This window comes from Danio rerio, chromosome 13, assembly GCF_049306965.1.
Source record: "Danio rerio strain Tuebingen ecotype United States chromosome 13, GRCz12tu, whole genome shotgun sequence".
NCBI lineage: Eukaryota > Metazoa > Chordata > Actinopteri > Cypriniformes > Danionidae > Danio > Danio rerio.
In genome coordinates, this window is record NC_133188.1 from 35,214,013 (window position 1) to 35,237,593 (window position 23,581).

The window sequence follows — 23,581 nt, forward strand, 5'->3', positions numbered from 1 at the left end:
TTGAACAGTAAAAGGCCATGACAACACTGACAAACAACGACTGCACAGAAAAGAGAACTCTACGAATTCCATCACCTCACGTCTTCTACAGAAGCAATGCACTTCATAAGAGCATCTCGTCTCAGGGTGTGTTCACAATAATAACCACTGAGTGTATGTGTGCATGTGTGACCGTGGTGTGTGTGTGTGTGTGTGTGTGTCTATGTTTGCCATGAACCTTTTTTCGCCTCAGGGGATCCCAGACTGCTCTTCCAGTAAACATTGTTTCCATAGTGATAATGGAGAAGAGAGGAAGAAAGTGAAAAGGTGACAGCAAGAGTAATAAGGGAGAGAATGAGTGAGAGCGAATCCAAAGAAATAAGCTGTGTGCCAGATATAATCACATCAGAAGGAGATAAGGGAACATTGCGAGCTCGGGATCATTCCTTTATTCTTAACACATTTCACGAAAACACGCACACACATTCAAACCCGAACAATGTTTAAAATTTGATTTCATTTCCTTCCAGCATTGTTGCCTCTATAAGTTCTGCTTTTATTTAAGGGTCTCCCGTTAAGTGCTTTTAGAAATAAAACAGAAATGTAGAAAGTAATGCATAAACAACTCATATAAAATTAAGAACTGCATGAAAATAAAAGCTTTGGTAGTGAATCATTTTCTAATTCGTACCAAGAATCACTTGAATTAGTGAAGCCCCTCAAGACAACAAATTAACATGGACACTGAGGTATCTTCGTCTGTGATAGAGTCACTAAAGATGTTTTTTTTTCTTAAATATGTGAATGCATAAAATGCTAAGGGTGCTAAAGAGAACAAGATTGTTTTAAACATTATTTAAAGCCTCATTCTGGGCCTCATGCATAACTGGTAAAAACCACTGCATGTAAATGTGATGATCGGTATGTCATGCATTTGTCAAGACAAGTGCCTATGATATTAACAAAAGTCAATTTCAGATATTTTATGGTAACACTTTACAACAAGGTTCCATTAATGTTAGTTATCAACATAGACAAACAATGAACATTACAGTATTTATTCAGCTTTGTTAACATAAGTTACTGAAAATAAAGTTGTTCGTTGTTAGCTTTTTGTTAACTCACCGTACAATAATTAATGTTGAAAAGCACAACTATGGATTAATGCAGTAAATGTTGAACTATATAAATGCTGAGCACATCAAATATTGCTTATTCTTATTTCACGTTAGTAAATATGTGTAGGATTCCTGTAGGACACAACTAACATTAATAGAAGATTATTGTAAAGTGTGAGCCAGTGTATTATTACACAGTTTTAAAAACAGTTTCTGAATGAGTTTGGATCTCTCTTTGTCACTTTACATGGTGCCCATCGTTGTGGATTACATCAGTCACAAATATCCACAAACACTGCAAGATTATACAAGAACATTTAAGGCACAGTGTGGTCATTTTTGAGACAAGCAGTATGTGACCCTGGACCACCAAACCAGTCTTATGTTGCGCAGGTATATTTTTGTCATTAGCCAAAGCACATTGTATAGGTCAAAATGATAGATTTATTGATATTTTTTATGCCAATAATCATTAGAATGTAAAATAAGGATCATGTTGCATGAAGATATTTGGTAATTGTTTTACTCTAAATAAATTATTATTAGTAATATGCAATGCTGAGAATGTAATTTGGACATCTTTAAATGTGATTTTCTCAGTATTTAGTAGGGTTGGGCTAAAATCTAAATCTTGATTAATTAAACATTTTAACTTGATTATGATTAATGAACAATTATTTGATTTTTTTTGCCCTCATAGTTCACTCACAGGTTTTATTCATAAATAGGCTCACATCTTACATTAAAAGAGAGATTTTTGAATTAAGGGTTCATTACTTGATTTTAAAATAATTGAAGGAAACACACTATCTACTATCTATGATTATTTATTGAACATCAACGTTGAACAACTAAAATTAACACACAAATTGCCTAAACGAGCAGTCACTTTTTTCTTATAAGAAGTGAAAATAATAAATAACCTGCACTTTTAAAAACAAAATCAATTATTTTCAATGTTTTTGAAAGTAAGGGTAGGGAAAGTAATCCAAAAAAATCAACCTGGAAAAATTCAATCAATTATAGCATCTGAATGTTTATTAATCGCCTAGCCCTAGTATTTAGTTTTTTTTTTTTTTTTTTTGAGATTCTAACCCTGAGATTCTAGATTTTCAAATAGTTGTATCTCTGCCAGGCGATGCAGTGGCGCAGTTGGTAGTGCTGTCGCCTCACAGCAAGAAGCTCGCTGGTTCGAGCCTCGGCTCAGTTGGCATTTCTGTGTGGAGTTTGCATGTAGACTAAATTGTTTAGTAATAGTTTATGAGTGTGTGTGTAAATGAGTGTGTATGTATGTTTCCCAGAAATGGGTTGGGGCTGGAAGGGCACCCGCTGCGTAAAAAACGTGCTGAATAAGTTGGCGGTTCATTCCGCTGTGGCGACCCCGGATTAATAAAGGGACTAAGCCGACAAGAAAATGAATGAATGAATGTATCTCTGCCAAATATTGTCCTATTCTAAACAAGTATACAATGTGCCCAAACTTTCTTTTGAAGGGCCAAAAACCAAACTTGAGTGTGTTTGGCCGAAGGTAAACATACCAAACTCTATTCCATTTTACTTGCCTTGGGTAGTTTCCTAATTTATTTAATATATAAAAATAACTAGAAAGCATTGCTTTATATTTACCTAATGCAGTGTATATCTTTTAATTTTATAATAAACATTACAGTTAAAAACATTTCATAACATCTCATTTATAACAGAATGGGGTGACACTAGTCAAGCTGCTCCTGTTTTTGCCTTGATTTGCTTGCCAGTGTCTTCTGCATTGTCTTTTATCAGTCGAGTGACAGTCTTTTTGTATTTAAAAAAAATCTAAATAATTTACAAACATGTAATTTAAACATTTAATTTCAGTTTGGTTTTTCATAGCTCAGCAATGAAACAAACCAAAAAGCTTTCGGTAAATTAGAAATTACGATCTCTGATAATGGCATTTGCTTCAACCCTTCTCATAATTTTTCCTCTCTTCTCAGATGGGATGGTGGGCCAAATTAAAGGTTACCATGTGCCAACTTTGGCCCGCGGGCCCTAGTTTGGGCATCTGTGGTATACATCAATGGAAAGATTAGTAAATATGGACACATATGACTGGGTTTGTGGTCAAGGGTCGCATATGTAAATTAAGTCCTTGTTGGTACAAAAAGTACCTTAAAATTCAAAACTATTAACAATTGATATTCTGCTTTGTGGAACTGATCTATTAGGCTGCAGGAAACCAGTTTCTTCCATTGTTTCCACAGCAAGTGCTCAGTTGTTATTTTCCTCTTATGTGAGCCCTTGCTAGTGTTCCATGGTGTCTAGTACCTATAGTGTCTGAAAGCCATCGCTGTGAAACCTCCCCTCCTTTAACCCTCTCTTTCCCCTTTTCTCTCTCTTTCTCCAGGATTTTGTCATCCCTGTGGCTCTGCGACCGGAGACTGTCCCATGTCCTGTTCTGCTCTCTGGTTTCAGCTTGGCACATGGCCAACACGGGACACACCGAGTCCTCCTCTTCATCATCACTGTCCTCCTCATCCTCGTCCTCCATCAGCTGTGGAAATCGAACTGATGATGATGATGAAGATGATGAAGATGTTGATGATGAAGGGTGAGAGTTGGAGTACACCTCCCGTTCATACACAGACAGGGGGAGCTGGAGGTAACGTCCGGCTGCGTATAGACAGCAGCAGGCAGGGACACACTCGGGCCCTTCCTTCCTCATCAGACGCAGTCGTTTCCGATACGACCCCGGTGGCGTTATGCAGGGCTGCAGGGCAGGAGGGGAGAGAGATGTATTTGCGGCTGGGGTTTGGAGGGGGCAAGGTGTGGTTGTCGGACCTGACGGAAAGCACCAGTCGCTCTGGAGGAGGATTTCGTTTCTAAGACGCCGGAGAAGGTTGTTGATGAGCACGGAGCGCCGTAAGAAGGACTCAGGGTCATCCATGAAACGCAGCTTCTCCAGAGAGAGACGGAGAATGTGAGCACGCTCCTCCAAGACTGGTGACACCTGCTGGCTCGGAGGACAAAATGAGCATTAATAAGAGAAGGTCAGTTAACTTTATAGGTTATTTTGGGGAGAAATGTTTGTTTTGGTTTGTTTTCTGTTATTTTTCAAAACAAAAACATTTTTTAAAATAACTGAAAAACTTTAAAGGTCCTCTAAAGTGCTTTGAAATGTGCATTTTTATTAAATGTTTAATCTCAACTAAAACATCAAGAGAGAGTGGAACATAGGGGCCGATCACACCTCGTGTTTTTAGAAAAGAAAAGCTTGTTCGTGTTATCGGCCCCATAGTGTACCTCCTTCCCTTTAAAAAAAAACAGCTAATGGCATTTTGTTTTAATCACCGCTCTGCCAGTGAGTGTGGTTGAGCTCAAGCACATCAAATGTGACGTGGCTTTAAGGGGGCGGGGCATGTCTAATACTAAAAAGCATTTGATTGGGCATGATTTGATGAGAAACATCTTTTAATTTCATGAAATCCAAGATTGAATCGTAATATAGTTTGCAAAATAATACAAATCTAATTTAAAATTACTCATGAAATGCTTTTTTGGGTTTAATGTAGCCTATAATCATACAGCTTTCTAAGAGCTGAAATTTAATTGGATCAACATAAGTAAACTTTACAAATGTTAAATATATTTATGTATCATTTAACAGAAGATATTTAAAAACCAATATACACTATTTGCAGCAACATCAAGTAATTTCCATTGAAATCCAAATCATCTAAAATTGCATTTTTAAAAAGAAGTTTTAAAAATGTGTTACAACACTATTGGCAATATAAAATGGATGTTTATTTTATTAATGTGACTGCATTTTGACATCTTTAATACCCCCAGTGTTTACAGGTTTTATTATATGTATGGTATGTGTATATATTATGTACAGTTGAAGTCAGAAATATTAGCCCCCCCTGAATTATTAGCCCTTGTGTTTATTTTTTCCCCAAATTATGTTTAATGGACAGAAGATTTTTTTTAGCACATTTCTAAACAAATTAGTTTTAATAACTCATTTCTAATAAGAAATTTATTTTATCTTTGCCATGATGACTGTAAATAATATTTTACTTGATATTTTCTTGACACTAGTATTCAGCTAAAAGTGACATTTAAAGCTTTCACTAGGTTAATTAGGTTAACTAGGCAGGTTAGGGTAAATAGTTATTGTAACAATGATTTGTTCTGCAGACAATCGAAAAAATATAGTTATGTTATGTTATGTTGTTATGCTATGAGTTAGCAGACTCACAGTGTGACAGTAACTCCTGAAGCTCAGCACAGGTTCTTCATCCTCCACAAACTTTCTCTTGAAATAAGAAATCCGTGACACGGCCACACGATTCATCACATGATCAGGAGCTCGTCTGTAATGAGGCTCTGGAGACAAGGTTCAGACAGAGCTTCATTAATAGTCTGTGTCTTCTAAATCAAAGACTTGAATGAAGAGCATTTCTGCTTTGCTTTTGTTCTAAAACTGGGTAACAGATATTTTAAATATCTACGTTTGAACAGAACATCATCAGCACCTGCCCAAAGTAGTCTTTAAAAAAAAAAAAAAAAAAAAAAAAAAAACGAGATTAGATTCAGACCTTCCATGAGCCCTTGGGGTTCGCCTCCTGGTGGTGAAGGGTTGGAGACACAGCTTTTACTGCAGTGTTCAGATTCCCAGATTGGTTGAAAGATTGGCGGTGGGGATTCAGTCTCAGGCTCACAAAAGGGGTTCATTGATAAGACCAGAGCCATGCTTTCACCTTAGTTCTGAAAAAAAAGGACAATAAAATCATTATCTTAAGAAAAGAGTTTTTTTAATACCACAGGTTGTTAAAATCTGATTTAAATAGTTTAAATACATCAGCATTGGTTCTGCCGCTTCACTGCCATTAACAAATCCTCTCCTGTGGCCTAATACGGTAGTAAAGTGTTCATCATATGGATACTTCAGAATTTTGTGTTTTTAAAGTAGTTTGCATACTCTTCGAGCTAGATATCCTGCTCTTGTCACATACTGTTTTTTCCTATATGCTAATTAAGAATATGACACAATCACACTTATGTCATTACAATTTGACTTTTTTTTTTAAAATTTACATCATTTTACATACACATTTATTTCCTATGTAAGATATATCACGTTTTTTATGTAGTTGTTTGTTTTTGGGTTAAACTTAAAAAGTCTGGTTCAGTACTGTTTTGTTCTCTGTTGGTTTTCATTTTATAGATAAAATCAGCTGAAATATCCTTTTACAGAAAAAAATGATAAATGTTCCCAGATGTACAATATATCAGTTTTTTTTCATCTTGCAGGGAAATTTGTTCAGTCAAGAGGAAAACAGCTAATAAATCTTTTATTCTTCTTTTAAGAAAATCTCTTCTGCGAGGCTTGTTGTCAGGGGTAGAGTTACAGTGTCCTAACTAGACAATTCAAGCAACAAACAATTAGTTTTTCTCTAGCAGATGCTGCTAAACAACAGAAATAAAACCATTCAGACATGCAGAACAGTTCACAGCACTCCTAATAAAATTGAGAGGTCTATTATCTAACTAATAAATGTTAAACCTCATTAACATTATTAAAAGTTCAAAGTGAGTGAATGAAATCAATTATATAATAGTTATTAATTATATATTACTTCACACAGATCTAACGTTGTGTTTAAAATATGTATGCCAGTTCGGATTTCATTTTCAACATCTGAGATCTGCTGGTGCTTTCAGTGTGGCTGTAAAGTCACGCAAAATCATATTCAAGTCATTAGCACATAATTAGCACCAGAGGTTATCATTGTCATTGTAGTTTATGTTGTTGTTCCAGCCGTGAAGTTGCAGAAATAGAAACTGTTTCTAAAATAGACTTTGTTTGTCGCAGATGTTAGGACAAAAGCTTTGGATGATATACCTTATCAGGGCTCGAAATTGCGACCATTTTGGTCGCATATGCGCCCGAAAATTGATCTATGCAACCTCATAATATATCTGGGAGCATTAGTGCGACTGCTGATAATGGTTGTAGTGCGACCTGTTTTGATTTTTTTGTAAAAACGTGCTGAATCGCTCTTCCCTGCCGCTATATTGGTTCATATTAGCTGTCAATCACTCAAGGTATTCCGCTGTCAGATGACAGGGAAGGAGCTTTTATGACCACGGGAAATGCAAACGGCTGAAGAGTAAAAACTTAAAGCACACAGGTTTGCAAACCCCACCTAAAGTTGAGGCGCAGATGGGAGCGATCATGACACGTCACGTGGTGAATAATGATCCGCCAGCTGAGATCAATCGAGTACGCGCTTCTTGGAGAAGGTGCCCGAATCTCCATGCGTTGCATTCACTGCGTGTTCAGCGTCCGCTAAAAGTCAAATCTAATACTGTACACATCATCGCCAAAGAAGCTCGCCTTTACTAAGTTTACACTGAAACTGCGGCTCATAACAAAGACCGGTATTGCGCCGATGGTTAGCGCAAGAATCTTGCGCTGCCTGCTAATGAATTGGGTCGGCTGACTCGCCAGCTTTTCCACTAAGACAGAAAAATGAAGATCATCTCAGACTGAACCTTTAAATTGACACTAACTGAAACCAAAACTTTTAAAGAGTGATAGAAGTGAGACTTTACTTACTTTCTTTTATCTATTCTTTTTTTGTGGTGTATATTATTTTTTATTTATTTACTGATGACTGCTTTGCAGCTTTCAGCATTGAATTTAATTATTTATTATAATCTTTTGTTTGTTTTTAGCATAAATATTATTTATTAAATTGACATGCATATAAAAACAGCAGTACCAAATTAATATTTCTTACAGCAATGCTTTATTTTTGTTTGATGCAAACTATACAATTATTTTTCATAAAGTAACAGACTTTTTATAGCAGATAACCTACATTCATGCACATTCAAGGCAGTATCATAATGAGAAATGTAATTCATTGTTACTATTATTGTCATTTTTTTATCATCATTTATTTTCTATAGCCTAATTTTTAGACATTCCTTTTGGAATTATTGCACACAAATATCAATGTCTTCGCAGCATTAGTTAGATAGTTGTTTCTGGTTTTTGTCAGTCCTATTAATGTTGTTTTAAAATACAATAAATCCTTTAAAAAACAATTTGCAGATGTGCTCATTTATTTTTGGTGGGTGCTCCTAAATTTTTTCTGGTGCTCCTAAAATTTTTTTGGTGCTCCTAAATATTTGAAGTTGGGAGCACCGGTGCTACCAAGTAAAAAAGTTAATTTCGAGCCCTGCTTATATTATGTGCTGTGTGATAAGGAAGGAAATATACATTTTGCACAGTTTAAAAGTCTATATCTATGTAATATCGCCATGAAACATTAACAAAATAGGTTTTTGTTATTTATTCTTATCCTTAAGCCTACTTCTTATCTTTAATGTTAGTAAAGTTTTTGCCTAAAACTCAAATTTTATTCTAGAATTTTTTTCTAAACCAACTAATCCTGTGACAATGGCAGTCTCTTTCAAAGCTTGGATTACATGTGTGAAAAGTTTACAAACTGAAATGTGCCACTCACATTAAGATTGAATTGAAATGATCAGAGACATAAAAATAAAGACACAAGTTTCAAACATCGGGACTCATCTAAATATATATTTTTTTTCTCACTGGGGAGCAAGTTTACAGTTGTGAAAGTTACAGTATGTTTTCATAGTACAATGAACTCCTTTATCTCAGTGGATCAAGCACAATTTGAATTCTCATTATGACCTCTTTAAAGAAAGCAAGTTCTCAGCAACACTGCACACGGTTCTTTTGTAGAGTTATTTCCTCTGTGCTTGAAGATTGCACTAACAAGACATTTGAAAAACACATCGAGACCTTTTAAAACAGCTAATAGAGCAAAACCACACAAACACACCCACTAAAACACTCTGATAACGAGATAGAAAGTGAACAAGATTCAATAAAAGCTGCTTAGAAAGGGAAGGTATCTGTTTGTGTGATCTCTCTTTAATCATTTTGTTCTCTGTTCTGCCACACACACAGTGACAGAAGAGAGAGAGAAAGGGGGAAAGTTCTGGATGAATGCCTCTACAAAGGTCATTAATCTTCACTGACAATTTCACACACACACTTTTACTCGTATGTAGTGTGTTCAGTTGGCACATATTGAACCACTGTTACACCAGGCTGTTCTGAATCACCAGACACAATTCTCACATGACAACAAAACAGCATTTGTTTGTAATTGTTAGGGATGTCAGTCGAATCAAAAGAAGTGCATAAAAGGGATAATTCACCCAAAAATGATCATTTATTTGGTTACAAAATGGTGGCATGGTGGCTCAGTGGTTAGCACTGTCGCCTCACAACAGGAAGGTCACTGGTTTGAGTCCCGGCTGAGCCAGTTGGCATTTCTGTGTGGAGTTTGGATGTTCCTCCTGTGTTCGTGTGGGTTTCCTTTTCCTCTGGGTGCTCTGGTTTCCCCCACAAGTCCAAATATATGCGTTATAGGTGAATTGGGTAAACAAAACCATAGTGCATGAATGTGTGTGTGTGTGAATGTCTATGGGTGTTTCGTAATACTGGGTTGCAGTTGGAAGGGTATCCGCTACATAAAACATATCCTTGAATAGTTGGCAGTTCATTCCGCTGTGGTGACCCCAATCAGGGACTAAGTTAAAGGAAACATCTCTGAGTTTCTTTTTTTTGTTAAACACAAAAGAAGATGCTTTAAAAAAATCACAAACTTCCATAGTGTGATAATCAAAGTCAATGGTTACAGGTTTCCAGCATCTTTAAAAAAAAAAGTCTTCTTTTGTGCTCCTCAGAATAAAGACATTCAAACTGCTTTGGATCTACTGAAGGTTGAATAAATGAATTTTTAGTTTTGGGTAGGGCTTCATGATTTTTTATTCTAAAATCAAGGTCAGGATTTTCTCAGGATTCTGTAGATGTAAAATAAAGGTGAATGAGTAGCCTATTATTATTGTTATTTCTCAAACATATGGTAGAATGAACAATAATAATATTATGCCTATGTGTTGGTCTACCGTTGGTTAAAATGTGATTTTTTATATATATGCTTGCAATCTGTCATTGACAACATGAATAGATTTTTTTTTCACTGGTAAAATCAGACATTTGTCTTTATCCAATGCCCTCCTGCATTATATTAAACGATATATAGGCTAGAGTTTTAGTTATATACTCGTTAGAGGTAGTGTTGAGGAACGTTACTTTAGAAAGTATTGCATTACAATATTGAGTCACTCCCCAAAACAGTAACTAATTGTGCCACTTACTTTTGCGTTACTTTTTATTACCTGGCTGAAGCTTAATCTTTTGTTTTTTTTTTCTTTACTTTAATAGAGGAGCTCTGCAATTAACAATGGACTGTATAACCTACATCTACATTTGCCTTAAAAAAAACACAAAACACCAGAGCTGTATACATGCCGTATACAGATACATTCATTCATTCATTTTCTTTTCAGCTTAGTTCCTTTTTAAATCTGGGGTTGCCACAGCGGAATAAACCACCAACTTATCCAGCATATGTTTTACACACTCAATCACACACATAAACCATGGACAATTTAGCTTACCCAATTCACCTACAGCACATGTCTTTGGACTTGTGGGAGAAACCGGAGCAACCAGAGGAAACCCACGTGAACACATGATAACATGCAAACTCCACACAGAAATGCCAACTGACCAAGCTGAGGCTTGACCCAGCGACCTTCTTGCTGTGAGGCGATCGTGCTACCCACTGCGCCACCGCAGTACACAAAATACACACATTTTTGAAAGTTTAAATCTACTTTTGTACTATTTGTACTGTCTTAAGTAAAATCACTGTCCATTGAAACAAGCCCCTTTTCCTTTTTTTTCTCGATGCTTTTAAAATAATGAACACATTCTTTTATTGACGGTGTGATTCATCAATAGTTCTTTAATTTTAATTCAGCAACTTGTTATTAGCAATTTATTAAATTAATTAAACTAAAAAGTAATTTGCGTTACATTTTCAAAAAAGGAGCTTAAATATTATAAAAAAAAATTTTTAATAAGTGACTGTGCTGGTTACTTAAAAAAGTAACATTATTACATAACTAACTCGTGTTACTTGTAATGCGTTAACCCCAACAATGTTGTTGGGTATGATTATGCTTTCAATAATTAATGGCACTAAATGAACATGAAATATAATTAACATAATATATAAAATAAGAGTATAGGAGTTTCCCAGTACTGGGTTGCAGCTGGAAGGGTATCTACTGTGTAAAACGTATGCTGGATAAGTTGGCGGTTCATTCCGCTGTGGCGACCCCTGATGAGTAAAGGCACTAAGCCAAAGCAAAATTAATATAATATAATTTAATATAATTTAATATAATATAATAAAATAAAATATAATATAATATAATATTTAAAATTATTGGTAAAAAAAATAATGTACACAAACACAAATAAGGCTCTGCTTGCAGTAATCTTAATTCGGCTGTGATAATAACCCGTCCTGTATTTAGACTGTGTCCGCAGGGTTTGGATCACACTGAGCTCATGTGAGCGAGACGTGTTTAATCAGAGCAGATCCCGCTCTCCTCCTCTCCCTCATACTGTCGTTACCTGTTTCTCATTCCGCCCACAACTCGCCTTTGAATTTACGCTTTAGAAGACAGAGAGATGACACAGAGGCAGAGCTCACACACACACACATAAGCTGTCTGTCTGTCTTTGTCTCTTTGCTCGTTTTGTGCCTTTATGCTCTCTCGCTCTCTCTCCCCATTTCTTCCACTTTCCTTTTCATGTGAAGAAAACATAAAAAAGGTGCTGGATCTGTTGGATTTGCACCTCATCAGTCACACACATGCACACATATCACAGCGTACAAGGGAGTGTGCACTAGAACTGTGAAGCTCAGTAGATGCTAAAACTACAAATTATAAAACACAGTTGATGCTAAAAGCAGACAGAGAGAGCGAAAGAAAAAAGAAAGACAGAATGAGCGATCCAAACTAAGAAATCATGTAAGGGATAAGCTTTCCGTCGTGCCTTTGTGGTTTTTCCGATGCGAAAACCACAATTGCAGGTTTCCATTGAGGTAATGTCATTTTTGGCTTAACTCGCTATAACCAAAACATCCAAAGCTCATGGTGCTTTTTACTGGCTCATAAAAGCTGGTAAAGCCCACTCGCACATTTCCTTATTACATCTTAATGGAAACATATTACATACTGCAAAGTCTAACTCTTTTTGCTTGCCAAGGCTGCATTTATATTTATTCGTTCAAAATCAAAAGATTAACTTTAAGCAATCATTACTGTAGTTTTTAGTCATACGACCCCCCAGAAATCATTCTAATAGGCTGATTTTATGTTTAAGAAATATGATTGTAATAGTTGAAAAATATATTTTAAATGCTTTACTGGATTTTTTGATGAACAGCAAAATATTTGAAAGAATTTTTTTTGCAACATTATACATTCATCATGCCTTTTTAATTAATTTATCATTCCTGAATTTATATTAATTAAAATCTAATGACTTCAATCTCTGAACAGTAATAAACATATACCACTTCAATTAAGTTAATGTTTATTTCTGTAGCGCTTTTACAATGTAGATTGTGTCAAAGCAGCTTCACATACAAGTTCTAGTAAACTGAAACTGTCAGTCCAGTTTTTAGAGTTGAAGTTCAGTTTAGTTCAGTTCAGTGTGGTTTAAATTTTACTGCTGAATCTCCAAACACTGAAGAGCGAATCCATCGGCTTCAAATGCTAACTGCTATATTTATGAATCTTTTTGTCATTTGAGGACATTCTCTAATGACTGCAAAATCAGATTTTGGCAACATTTTTGGACTTGTTATGAACTGCAGCGAAAAATATTCTTCAATTTATTTACATATGCATGGGTCTGCTGTGAATGTTAACCTTTATTAATAAATTAGAAGCATTCAGCAAAGCTCCATGCCATTTTCCCCTCTGCCACATTAATAATCATATTATTTGTTGCTGCTGTTTTATGTGTTAAGTCCTTAGTGTCAAATTTTAACTCTTATTATTATAGTATTTTGCGTCACGGTGACTAAGTGATTAGCACTGTCCCCTCAAAGCATGAAGGTCACTGGTTTGAACCCTAGCTGAGTCATTTGGCATTTCTGTGTGGAGTTTGCATGTTCCCATGTTCGCTTGGTTTTTCTCTGGGTGCTCTGGTTTCCCCTTCAATGCAAAGACATGCAGTATAGGTGAATTGAGTTAGCTAAATTGGCCGTAATGTCTGAGTGTGTTTGGATGTTTCCCAGTGCTGGGTTGCGGCTGTAAGGGCATCCGCTCCGTAAAACATATGTTGGATAAGTTGGTGGTTCATTCCGCTGTGGTAACCCCTGATAAATAAAGGGACTAAGCTGAAGGGAAAAAATAAATAAATAAAACAATGCTACAAATGATATTCTTTCTCAGCTTTTTAAGTCAACAGTTTTTCTGTATTTCCCATACTCCTGTAAGTAGGTCTAATTAAATAATTTAATACACCGTGGATAAGTCAGCTAATTGCTTTAATGAACGACTACTGGTCAACTAAGAAATCTTTAGTTGCGGACAGCCCTAGTCCAGAATAGTACAGTATGTACGTATTGCATACGCACGGTTAATTCAGTTCATCTTTATTTCTATAGAACTTTTACAATGTAGATTGTGTCAAAGCAGCTTAACATAGAAATTAAAAAAAATGGAAACAGCTTCAGTCCAGTGTTCAGAGTTGAAGTTCAGTTTAGTTCAGTTCAGTATAGTTTAATTTTCACTGCTGAAAAAGTCTAAACACTGAAGAGCATATCATATCCATCAATGCACAACTCCACAAGTCGTAAACCAAGCAAGCCAGTGGTGACAATAGAACAAACTTTTACCAATTGATGAAAGTGAAGGAAAAAACCTTGAGAAAAACCAGGCTCATTAAAGCATGACCAGTTCTCCTCTGGCCAATCTTCTTATCCAGAGCTGTGCAGTCTAGGCTGGAGAACTCTGAACGTCCATTGTGGAGAAGCTGCAGGTGTGTAGGTCTCTGGAGGGTGGTCAATCAATGTGTTTAATCTTTGTAACCACATATAGTTTTCACATTTTAAATACATTTTGCACTGCTCAGTTTGTCCACATGGTGTCTGAGATGGGGAAAATGGATGAGTGCATCTGAAGAGATTAAAAGATATCAGCAACTCCAGTTTATGCAAACAAAGACATTTTTGTGTTGCTCATAACTTTTTGAAAGACGAAGAGCAGACACTGGACCCAGATTAATCCTTACAAGGCACATGCGGTTCACAATTTCAAACTGAAAAGTTGTGCATGTGACTGTGTATACACTCACCGGCCACTTTATTAGGGACACCTTACAAGTACTAGGTTTGACCCCCTTTTGCCTTCAGAACTGCCTTAATCCTGTGTCGCATAGATTTAACAAAGTACTGGAAAATTCCTTAGAGATTTTGGTCCATATTGACATGATAGCATAACATAATTACTCCCAACACATCCTAAAGGTGTTCTATTGGATTGAGATCTGGTTACTGTGGAGGCCATTTGAGTACAGCGAACTGTCATGTTAAAGAAACCAGTCTGAGATGATTCGCTCTTTATGACATGGCGAGTTATCCTGCTGAAAGTAGTCATCAGAAGATGGGTACACTGTGGTCATACAGATTCTCCTCTGACCTCTAACAAGGTCTTTGTGCCAACAGAAATGCCGCCCACTGGATATTATCTCTTTCTCTGACCATTTTCTGTAAACCCTAGAGATGGTTGTGTGTGAAAATGCCAGTAGTTGCCAGTAGTGAGTTGCTGCCATGTGTTTGGCCGATTAGAAATTTCCAGTAACAAGCAGTTGGACAGGTGTACCTAATAAAGTGGCCGGTGAATGTATATAGTATACACTAATGTACAATTGAAACTTCAAATGATGAGTGAAAAAATATATTTTGGGGACTTAACTAGGTGGTTAGTCTACCAGAAAATGTAATCCTTTAAAATAATTTGAACAATTTGCTTCAGTCGGTAGAAATTAAGCCAGAAGAGAGACAGAGCAGACAGAAGGAAAACAAAACACTGCACAATTAGTCAGGTTATGAGAAGAGTTTTCTGCATCAGCTCATATCCTGCTCTGCTTTCTGGAACGCAGGCTGACAGATCATTCAATATGTCCAGCGAAAGCCGACCACAAGCTTGTTCTTGGCCTTTGAGGCAGAGGCTCGCTGGCACAATCACAGAGCTTCAGAGTCATCATTAACGCTATACGCTCTGCCCACACGGCCTGACCCAGAAACAGATCTATGATTTATGAGAAACATGAGTAACTGATATTAACACACCAGTTCAAAGATGGCAGTTATGACAAAATATGGAGGTGTTGTGCAGAGACAGCAACATCTCATGGGAACTGATGACTTTCTAGTGAAAACTATATTAAGAATAGAAGATACTCACAATGTGTATTTAACATTAAAGAAATAGTTTTAACAAAAATAAATATTGGACAATAAAACTGGTCCATTCCTGTTGATAACTAATGCACAATATAACTTGTTTTCTAATTCCAAATTGCTGTTCGCTAAAATCTTCCTAAGCTTGAAATCAGTGAAATCAAAATTCATTAATTATCACATGATTATCATTGGGTTCAAACCACACGTGTCTAACGCCACATTCTGACAACACAGTACTTTTACTTCTATTATGACTGTCACTGTATCAGACTTTTGTTTACCCAATGTTTACTTAAATTCTTGTTGTGGAGTAGAAACATGACAGATTATGTGTCTTCAATCATCATCATTTGCTGTCTTTAAAGTACAAATGAAATAAAAATGAACCATATGATTTTGTTAGCTTTGTTAGTTGCAGGTTTTGTGGTGATCAGTTGATTTGGGCATGTCATTATCATACTTAACGACGCCCCTCCGACTGTCAGTTTTGATACAAACAGAAATGTTGAGGAGGTGTCTGTTAGATTGTATTAACTCATTCATTCCTACAGCTTAGTCTCTATTACAGGGGTCGCCATAGCGGAGTGAACCACCAACATTTCCAGCATATGTTTTACGCAGCAGATGCCCTTCCAACTGCAACCCAGTACTGGGAAACACCCATAAACAGTCATTCACACACACACCCATATACTATGGACAATTTAGCGTACTCTATTCACTAGCGCATGTCTTTGGACTGTGGGGGAAACCGGAGCACCCAGAGGAAACCCACATGAACATGATGAGAACATGCAAACTCCTCACAGAAATGCCACCTGATCCAGCCGGGCCTCAAACCAGTGAACTTCTTGTAATGGGGTGACAGCGCTAACCACTGAGCCACCGTGCCACCCTGTGGTAATAACTTGAAACCCCAAAACTCTTTTTCCCGATCTTTCTAAATGAAATGGCTACTACTACATCCAATCAGCACGTAGTATAAAAACATTCCACGAACACTGATTTCTTATTTAATAGTCTGCTTCTCTAGTAACTGTGTTACGATACAAAAAATAAATAAATAAAATAAAAAAAAAAACAGTCGAGGCCTCCGGTTTATGCAGACTTTAACATAATGATGTCATTGAAAAGATGGAACTAGCAACTGATTTTCAGAAACAAGAATGCATAAACAAACAATGGCTATGCAGCTTGTCTAATGAAGACTGTCAGAAATGGAAACTTGACAATGGATTTTCCCTTCCAGATGTCCACCTATGTAGGTCTCTCATTTCACGTTTGAAAATTAATATGCAAAAGCTTCATTGTTGCAATTGGCCAACATCACAGATGTGCAGGAACCTTTTGTGGACCACCAAAACAATGTAGATGATATTTTTACTAGTCTTTTTGTTAGTATATTGTAAAAAAAAAAAAAAAAAAAGCGTATTTCAATCATTCTGTCATAAAGGCTCCGAAATCAGACTCAGATTCAGAGTTCCACAAGAGGTAATTTTAATTAGAAAATTTAATTATTCTGAAGGTAAACATTAGGTGAGCAGGTTAAATTGTAACCCTGCGTCCTAACAACTTTACAATGGTAAGGTTTATAATTTAATAATACATATTAAACCTATTTAACATTATTAATCGTAGATGCTGAATCACTAATATGAGTTAGCTTGCGCTAAGTCACAGATTTAAAGTTCAATTTCAAACGGTTTATTTTATTTTCAAGATCTGAGATGAACTATTTGCTGCTGCTTTCAATAGTACAGCAATAAATGTCATGTAAAATGACATTAAAACTCACATTATTAGCATTTAACCCTGAATAAATCACATGAGGTGCACCCGAGGTGATCATTGTTGGTTTTGTGTTTTTCTATTGCACGCCATTGCTTTTATTTAGAACAAGACTTAAATCAGCCTTTAAGCTTGATAGTCAGGCTCTCTCCTGTTGATGTTGTCAATCTGGCAACCTGCGCTTGTGTTTTAAACCAGGCTTGCAATACCTAGTTGAACCACTGGGTGTGAAACTTTCATACTGCATCTTTAAGTTGTATAACCCAAATTATAGTTTTTTAAGGGGCCATTCACAAGAAACAGTTTACAAAGCAAAACTGCAAACACGGGTATTGGGGTGGGGAATAGTACACAAAGACATGCAACAAATGTTCTTACAAGTTGAACTTGAGCACAGTACTTTTAGAATGAAGAGTGCAGATTTTTCATATAAGACAGTTTAATAGAAAATAAGTCTGAGTGAACATCATATAGTCATTGGAGCAACATAAATTACTTTGATAATTCAAGCACACACATGCTGAATCCACACTGACAAAGAGTCACTCAGTAACATGTGTGAAACACACCCTGCTGAAGTGACTCCCCAGCATACCATAGGGTGAAAAGACGGCAAGAGACTTTGCCAACTGTGAGGCTGACATACACACGCACTATATACAAAAACACATTTAAACCTCTTCAAGAACTATTATTCGTCTTCTCTGAAACTGCTCTCTGTCTGGGCGCTGGAAGCATTTAAACCATATGTGTGTTTCCTTAAGAGTACAGGACTTCCATTCAACAGTTTGGGTTAAAGCTTTCCATGACCTGAATCTATCAGCAAGACAGAGGAGGTTTATTTAAGAATCAAAATGTTGCGTTGGGGATCTGAACACATCCTGCAGACTGTAATCTAGGTCATTAGAGAGTCTCTTTCATTCTCACATGCACAGACAGAAATGTGGGCAACACCCAGTTGAGGAGGTAAAACATTCATCCAAACATGTCTCGCACACACATGCAAAGAAAAAAAAATGAAAGGGAGAGAAAAAAGAAAGAAGTAGGAACACCCTTCACGCTTGCCAAAAGCTACTCAGCTTGTCTAGGTTACATCCAACTCAGAGGGAGGGAGAAAAAAAGAGTTACACCATGTCTGCACTGCAAGCGAAGAGTGTAACGGTGTTAGACAGATAAAATAAGAGAAAAATTATGTGGACTTCGGCCAACAGCCCTGCATCCTGGCATTGGTGTGTGTGTGTGTGTGTGAGCATATGAGCGTGTGAGGTTAGCGCTGTAATATGATCGTGTTGACACAACGCCACATCAGTGCTGAAGGAATGCTCTGGCTACCCATGCATCCCTGCTGCTAAGAGTCAGACCCTGAGGCTGTGTGTGTCTGTGTGCGTTTGAGACAGAGGGAGGGCAGCACGTGCTCTGTGTATTCTCAAAGGAGAAGGCTAATCAAATCATTCGTGCTATAGTTTAAATGAGTGTGATATTAACATCTTGGTGAGCTCTGATTTATTTCTATGTGGTGACTGATTTATGTGTTTGGAATAAGGGGGAGGGACACATCTCTGTACTTTTTGACTGAATTGCGATATACGGTATCTATCTAGTTTTTTATATATATATATATATATATATATATATATATATATATATATATATATATATATATATATATATATATATATATATATATATATATATGTAGATATTTAAAAGAATTACATCCTGCAAAATGTTGTCCAAAGAAACAATGTTTATATTAGTGAATTAGTGAACATTGTATCATTACAATCCAAAAACAAAAATAATGTCTTTTAAAGTTCAATTCACCACACTATTTTAGTTATCCCATAATAATAATCACTTTACACTTACTACTATTAAAATATATGTACTTGCATGTTAAAAACTCTACATATGGCACATTTATTGTATAATAACAAATGTTTTGGCAAAATATGTTTAGTCATAAATTTTATAGTTCTGTGCACCACCTGTTTGGCATACATGTTAGTTCAATTAAGATGGTCTTTTACCAGATTATGCATTTTCATTTAGCATGTTTTTTAATATGTCACTAAAAACTGCCTATCTATTGTACAAATGCTCTTTTTGTCTGAAAAAGTAACAAAAAAACCTATAAATCCATTTAAAAAATCTAAATAATGAAAATCACATTACGTGGATTTTTAAAGTCCATGTGATTCGGACAACCCAGGCTCATTCTGATTTCATACCCCTATATACATTTCTGGAGATTGCTAAATACGTCCCAGGAGCTACGTTGTCTTTTTGCAGTTTTTGTTTTACGAATCCACCAGAGGCCGCTGTGTATGCTTTTTTAGATCTCAAATTTCTCTTGTGAGTGCCATCCGTGCCTGCTGTTCTAACGTAAATCCACTAGAGGCTGCTGTCGACTGACTGACCAACCGACCGACCCACATTTACACCCTGTTATTTACTTTTTGGTTTAATTTTTTATCTTTTGTTTTGGAACCATTCTTCACCAAACTCGAACCCCGTTTTAGCGGTCAACTCCGCTCTGCTTCTTAAGTCCTTCGACGTATATATCAAGCTGTCGGACAAATTGGTAACTGTGGAAAAGACATTCAAGAAGAGGAATGGCGTCACACCACCCCATAGCATTTGTTTTAAAGATGAAATGAGCCATATGTAGCTCTGGCTGCATAAATCTCCAGAAATCTATATAGTTCTACCTTCGGATGCGGAAGGTTTTGGAGACTATTATTTCAATATGATGATTTCCTATTGAAACTGAATATTGAGTAGGGGTAGGGTTTTATTTTTGGGTTGCTTCTTTCACTCACATCAAACTAACCAACAATATTTCACGGCACTTTGTAACTTATTTTAGTGGCTAATTTGTATGAAATTGTACAATCTTATTTGTACAATTTTGTACGATTTGCTTATCTCCCAATGACGGTTGGGTTTAGGGGTGGGGTTGTGTGCCATGCCTGCTTTTAAAAATCTTGCATTTTCATACAACTGAATGTAAAATAGTTGGAGGGGCGTGGCTAAGAAAATTTTGCCGGTGACATCATCAGAGAGTGAAAACAAATGGTCAGATTTTAAAGAAAGATGACCAAAAACAAACTTTTTTTCATAGGATTAACTTGCAGGGATTAATTGTTTACCTTAAGACCAACAATGTGCATCATAAACTTTGATTTCACTGACTTTAAAGTGTAAAATGTAACAGCTTTTAGCAAAGGCAAATCATAAATATAGAAACAATTTAAGTATTGGGTTATAAAGTAAAAACAAAACAGCATTTGTCTGAAATCTAATTTTCTATAGCATTATAAATGATTATTATAAATATAATATTCATTCATTCAATTTCCTTCTGATTAGTTCCTTTATTCATCAGGGATCACCACAGTGCCATGAACCACCAACTTATCCAGCATATGTTTTACACAGTGGAAGCCATTCCAGATGCAGCTCAGTTCTGGGAAACACCGATACACTCTCACATTCACACTCATATACTATGGCCAATTTAGGTTTTTCAATTCACCTATACCGCATGTCTTTGGACTGTGGTGGAAATCAGAGCACCTGGGGGAAACCCATGTGAACACAGGGAGAACATGCAAGCTCCACACAGAAATGCCAACTGAACCAGTCGGAACTCGAATCATCAATTGCTTTGAAGCAAAAATGCTAACCATTGAGCCACTGTGCCACCCTAATTATAATATATGAATATATTATTATAATACATCATTGTTACTTTACTACTGTTTTATTTAATTGTTTTACCCTTGCTCAATACTTATTAAAAGTATTAATTGTGTTAATCGGAACAATGAGGAGTGTTACTCAACAACTACACAAGAACCTACTTATATAAAAGTACCTTCGATCAGATTGTGCAGCACACACCATAATTTGCTGACAGTACAGTTCTCACCACATACAGTATCTAATGTGCATCTGCAGTTTATGTTGTGGGTGTCTGAATGAGGTGAGTCACTCCAGAGTGTGATTGAAGGTTTGACAGGAAGATGATCAGTACAGGATGTGCTGTGTGTGTCCCTCCCAAACCACAGCATTCTGAAACGGCCCTTTTAGTTGAAGTTTTAGATGATTACAAGCAGCCCGCAGACTCCTCACAAGTCTCTTGAAGTAAATCCTCACCGTGCCCAGACACAAATGACTGGAACGGACTGATGAGAACCACAGGCGGTAAACGATTGCGTGGGTTTTCCTTTGTGCCTGCTGTAGATGGAGGGATCAATGCGTGGCGGTATGCCAGACACTCTTAAACTGGCACAGTGATCTCAGGGGGAATACCCACAAGCACACACACATACATACTCCTGCCCCCCGGCACCAGGAACAGATGCCACAGCCAGCGCAGTGAACCCATCACTTGATAATGAAGCAAGAAATAATCCCACTAACACACACATACCACGTACAACAGCGCCGCTCTCTTACACAACAACAATAGCCTCACACACACAAATTGTCTCCAGACTTGCACTACGCAGACACCACAGCTCAATTCTCCTGTGCAGCAGTAATTGCGCATTCATGAGGACAAATATTCACACTCTGTGTCTAACTATTAACTTATTGTGCTTTCATCTTGTACAATTCATCTCCTTGTAAGGGAATCAAGCTGTAACAGCTCCCTGCCCTTACAGCACGCACACGCACTCACAAAGAGAGAGGGAAAGAGCTTGAGTGTTTTGATGAGTGAAAGGAACGGTGTATTTGTGTGACCTTACTGACATTAGTTTCTTTAGAGATTCAAAGTGTATTTGGGCTCAGTTTAACAAACTATTAACAAATTGAGGAAATGAGAAATTAATTTAAACATAAATCTAAAAGTTGAATATGGATTTAATTTTTTTTTAGAAATGTATAGAATTTAGTAAATAAAAATATTTAAAAGATTCATTTACAATACAATGCAAAATTAAACAAAAAAATATTAAAATGTTCTAAAGAGACCAGATTAAATAAACATTTGATAAATAATGAAAATAAAATATGAATATATAAACAATAACATGATTTTCTGACTTAAAAACATTTATTTGCAGGACCCTTTAATACAACTCACCAGTAAATGAACTTTAATTGAAATGTGACAAAGATACTATCGTGTTTTTTAATATTATGAAAAATGAAATATATAGCATTTTAATTATTCATTATTTTATTTATAAATAATAAAAACAGACATCATGACCTTTAAACAAACTACTTTAAAAAAAATAATCACACATTGTGACTTCAGGATGTAATGCACTGACCTCACCTTGTGCATTTTTTATAGCACATATGCCAATTTCATCTGTAAAACTTGCAGTGAAATGCAGTAATCTGTGTGTACCCTTGTGGCTGAACCCTTAAAAGATCATACGAGTATAGTTGCTCAGTGTTGGCACGGTGCCATGTCTGTCTGCCTCAGGAGGCTGCTGGCGTGTAACTCATTCTGATATTCGTCTGAGTAATGTTTTATTATTCTTGCTTACCTTTACCACACGAGTTGACTAAATCAGAGATGTGATGTTTATATCTGAAGCGCAATCAGTCGTGTCGCTCTCTGTTTTCCCTCTCGTTCCGCTCCTGTGGTCCCGCTGGCTTCATCAATAACTACTTATCCACGATCCATCAGCGCGAGCCTCGCCGACTTGCAGAAATCGATAGGGTTTCGACGGGGAAAGTATCATCCAAAGACGAGCAGTCAGTCAGTCACAGTGTGAACAAAGCCGCTGTGATGTGACGGAATCTCGGCTGCGTGTCCGCGCAGGTCGCGTCGCTTTGTGCCTCAGTGACCTCACCGGCAGACGGTGCAACGTCGCAGCGTTTCCTTTCAACGGGAGTCGTTAACGTCAATGGACACGAGCAGCGTCGCCCCATTCCTTGAAACAAACAGAAAACAGCTTTTTGCTCCGGATCAGTCTCGTCCCAGCAGCAGTGCCTCCTCGGCGGTTTGCGTGTGTGTTTGTGTGCGCGTCTGGTTTTGGTCAGAGCAGAAGAGCTGCGTTTAACTTGCACCGGGAGCGCGCAGGAGAAGTGGAGCGGGCGGGCACGAGGCCAATCATCTGTTAGACATTTCCCTTTTCAGGAGCGCTTTTCTCTGGTCTTCCCTATAGAAGAGGTGGAGTGAGTGGGTTTTGGCTCTCTGGCTGCAGTTCAGGTCCCGCCATAACCCCCTGTTCTGTCACGCGCACCTATAACGTTACAGTAAAGACCCATAGACTTGTGTTTTTCTTTTGCTAA

The 23,581-nt window shown here is 36.9% G+C and overlaps 1 protein-coding gene across 2 annotated transcripts; it reads right to left on the reverse strand.

Annotated features, from left to right (window-relative positions):
* Window positions 1-413: 413 nt before the first annotated feature.
* On the reverse strand, window positions 414-23,317 carry sertad4 (SERTA domain containing 4). Of its 2 annotated transcripts, none has more exons than XM_005156955.6 (4): window positions 22,831-23,317; window positions 5,681-5,849; window positions 5,341-5,468; window positions 414-4,086 (listed from the first exon to the last, which is right to left on the reverse strand). In XM_005156955.6, the coding sequence occupies exons 2-4, from the start codon at window positions 5,832-5,834 to the stop codon at window positions 3,355-3,357; spliced, it is 1,014 nt and encodes a 337-aa protein (XP_005157012.1). In that variant the 5' UTR covers window positions 5,835-5,849; window positions 22,831-23,317; the 3' UTR covers window positions 414-3,354. The 2 variants fall into 2 exon arrangements, with proteins under 2 accessions (XP_005157012.1, XP_001337771.2); XM_001337735.7 differs by having other exon boundaries at window positions 414-4,089.
* Between the last annotated feature and the right edge of the window lie 264 nt (window positions 23,318-23,581).

Bases quoted from the DNA above. Each gene is read 5' to 3' on its own strand.
- sertad4 (XM_001337735.7), bottom strand. From the start codon at position 5,834: ATGGCTCTGGTCTTATCAATGAACCCCTTTTGTGAGCCTGAGACTGAA. The intron at 5,469-5,680 runs GTCTGAATCTAA...CCTTGTCTCCAG, and splicing joins ACCCCAAGGGCTCATGGAAG to AGCCTCATTACAGACGAGCT. The intron at 4,090-5,340 runs GTGAGTCTGCTA...CCTCCGAGCCAG, and splicing joins TCAGGAGTTACTGTCACACT to CAGGTGTCACCAGTCTTGGA.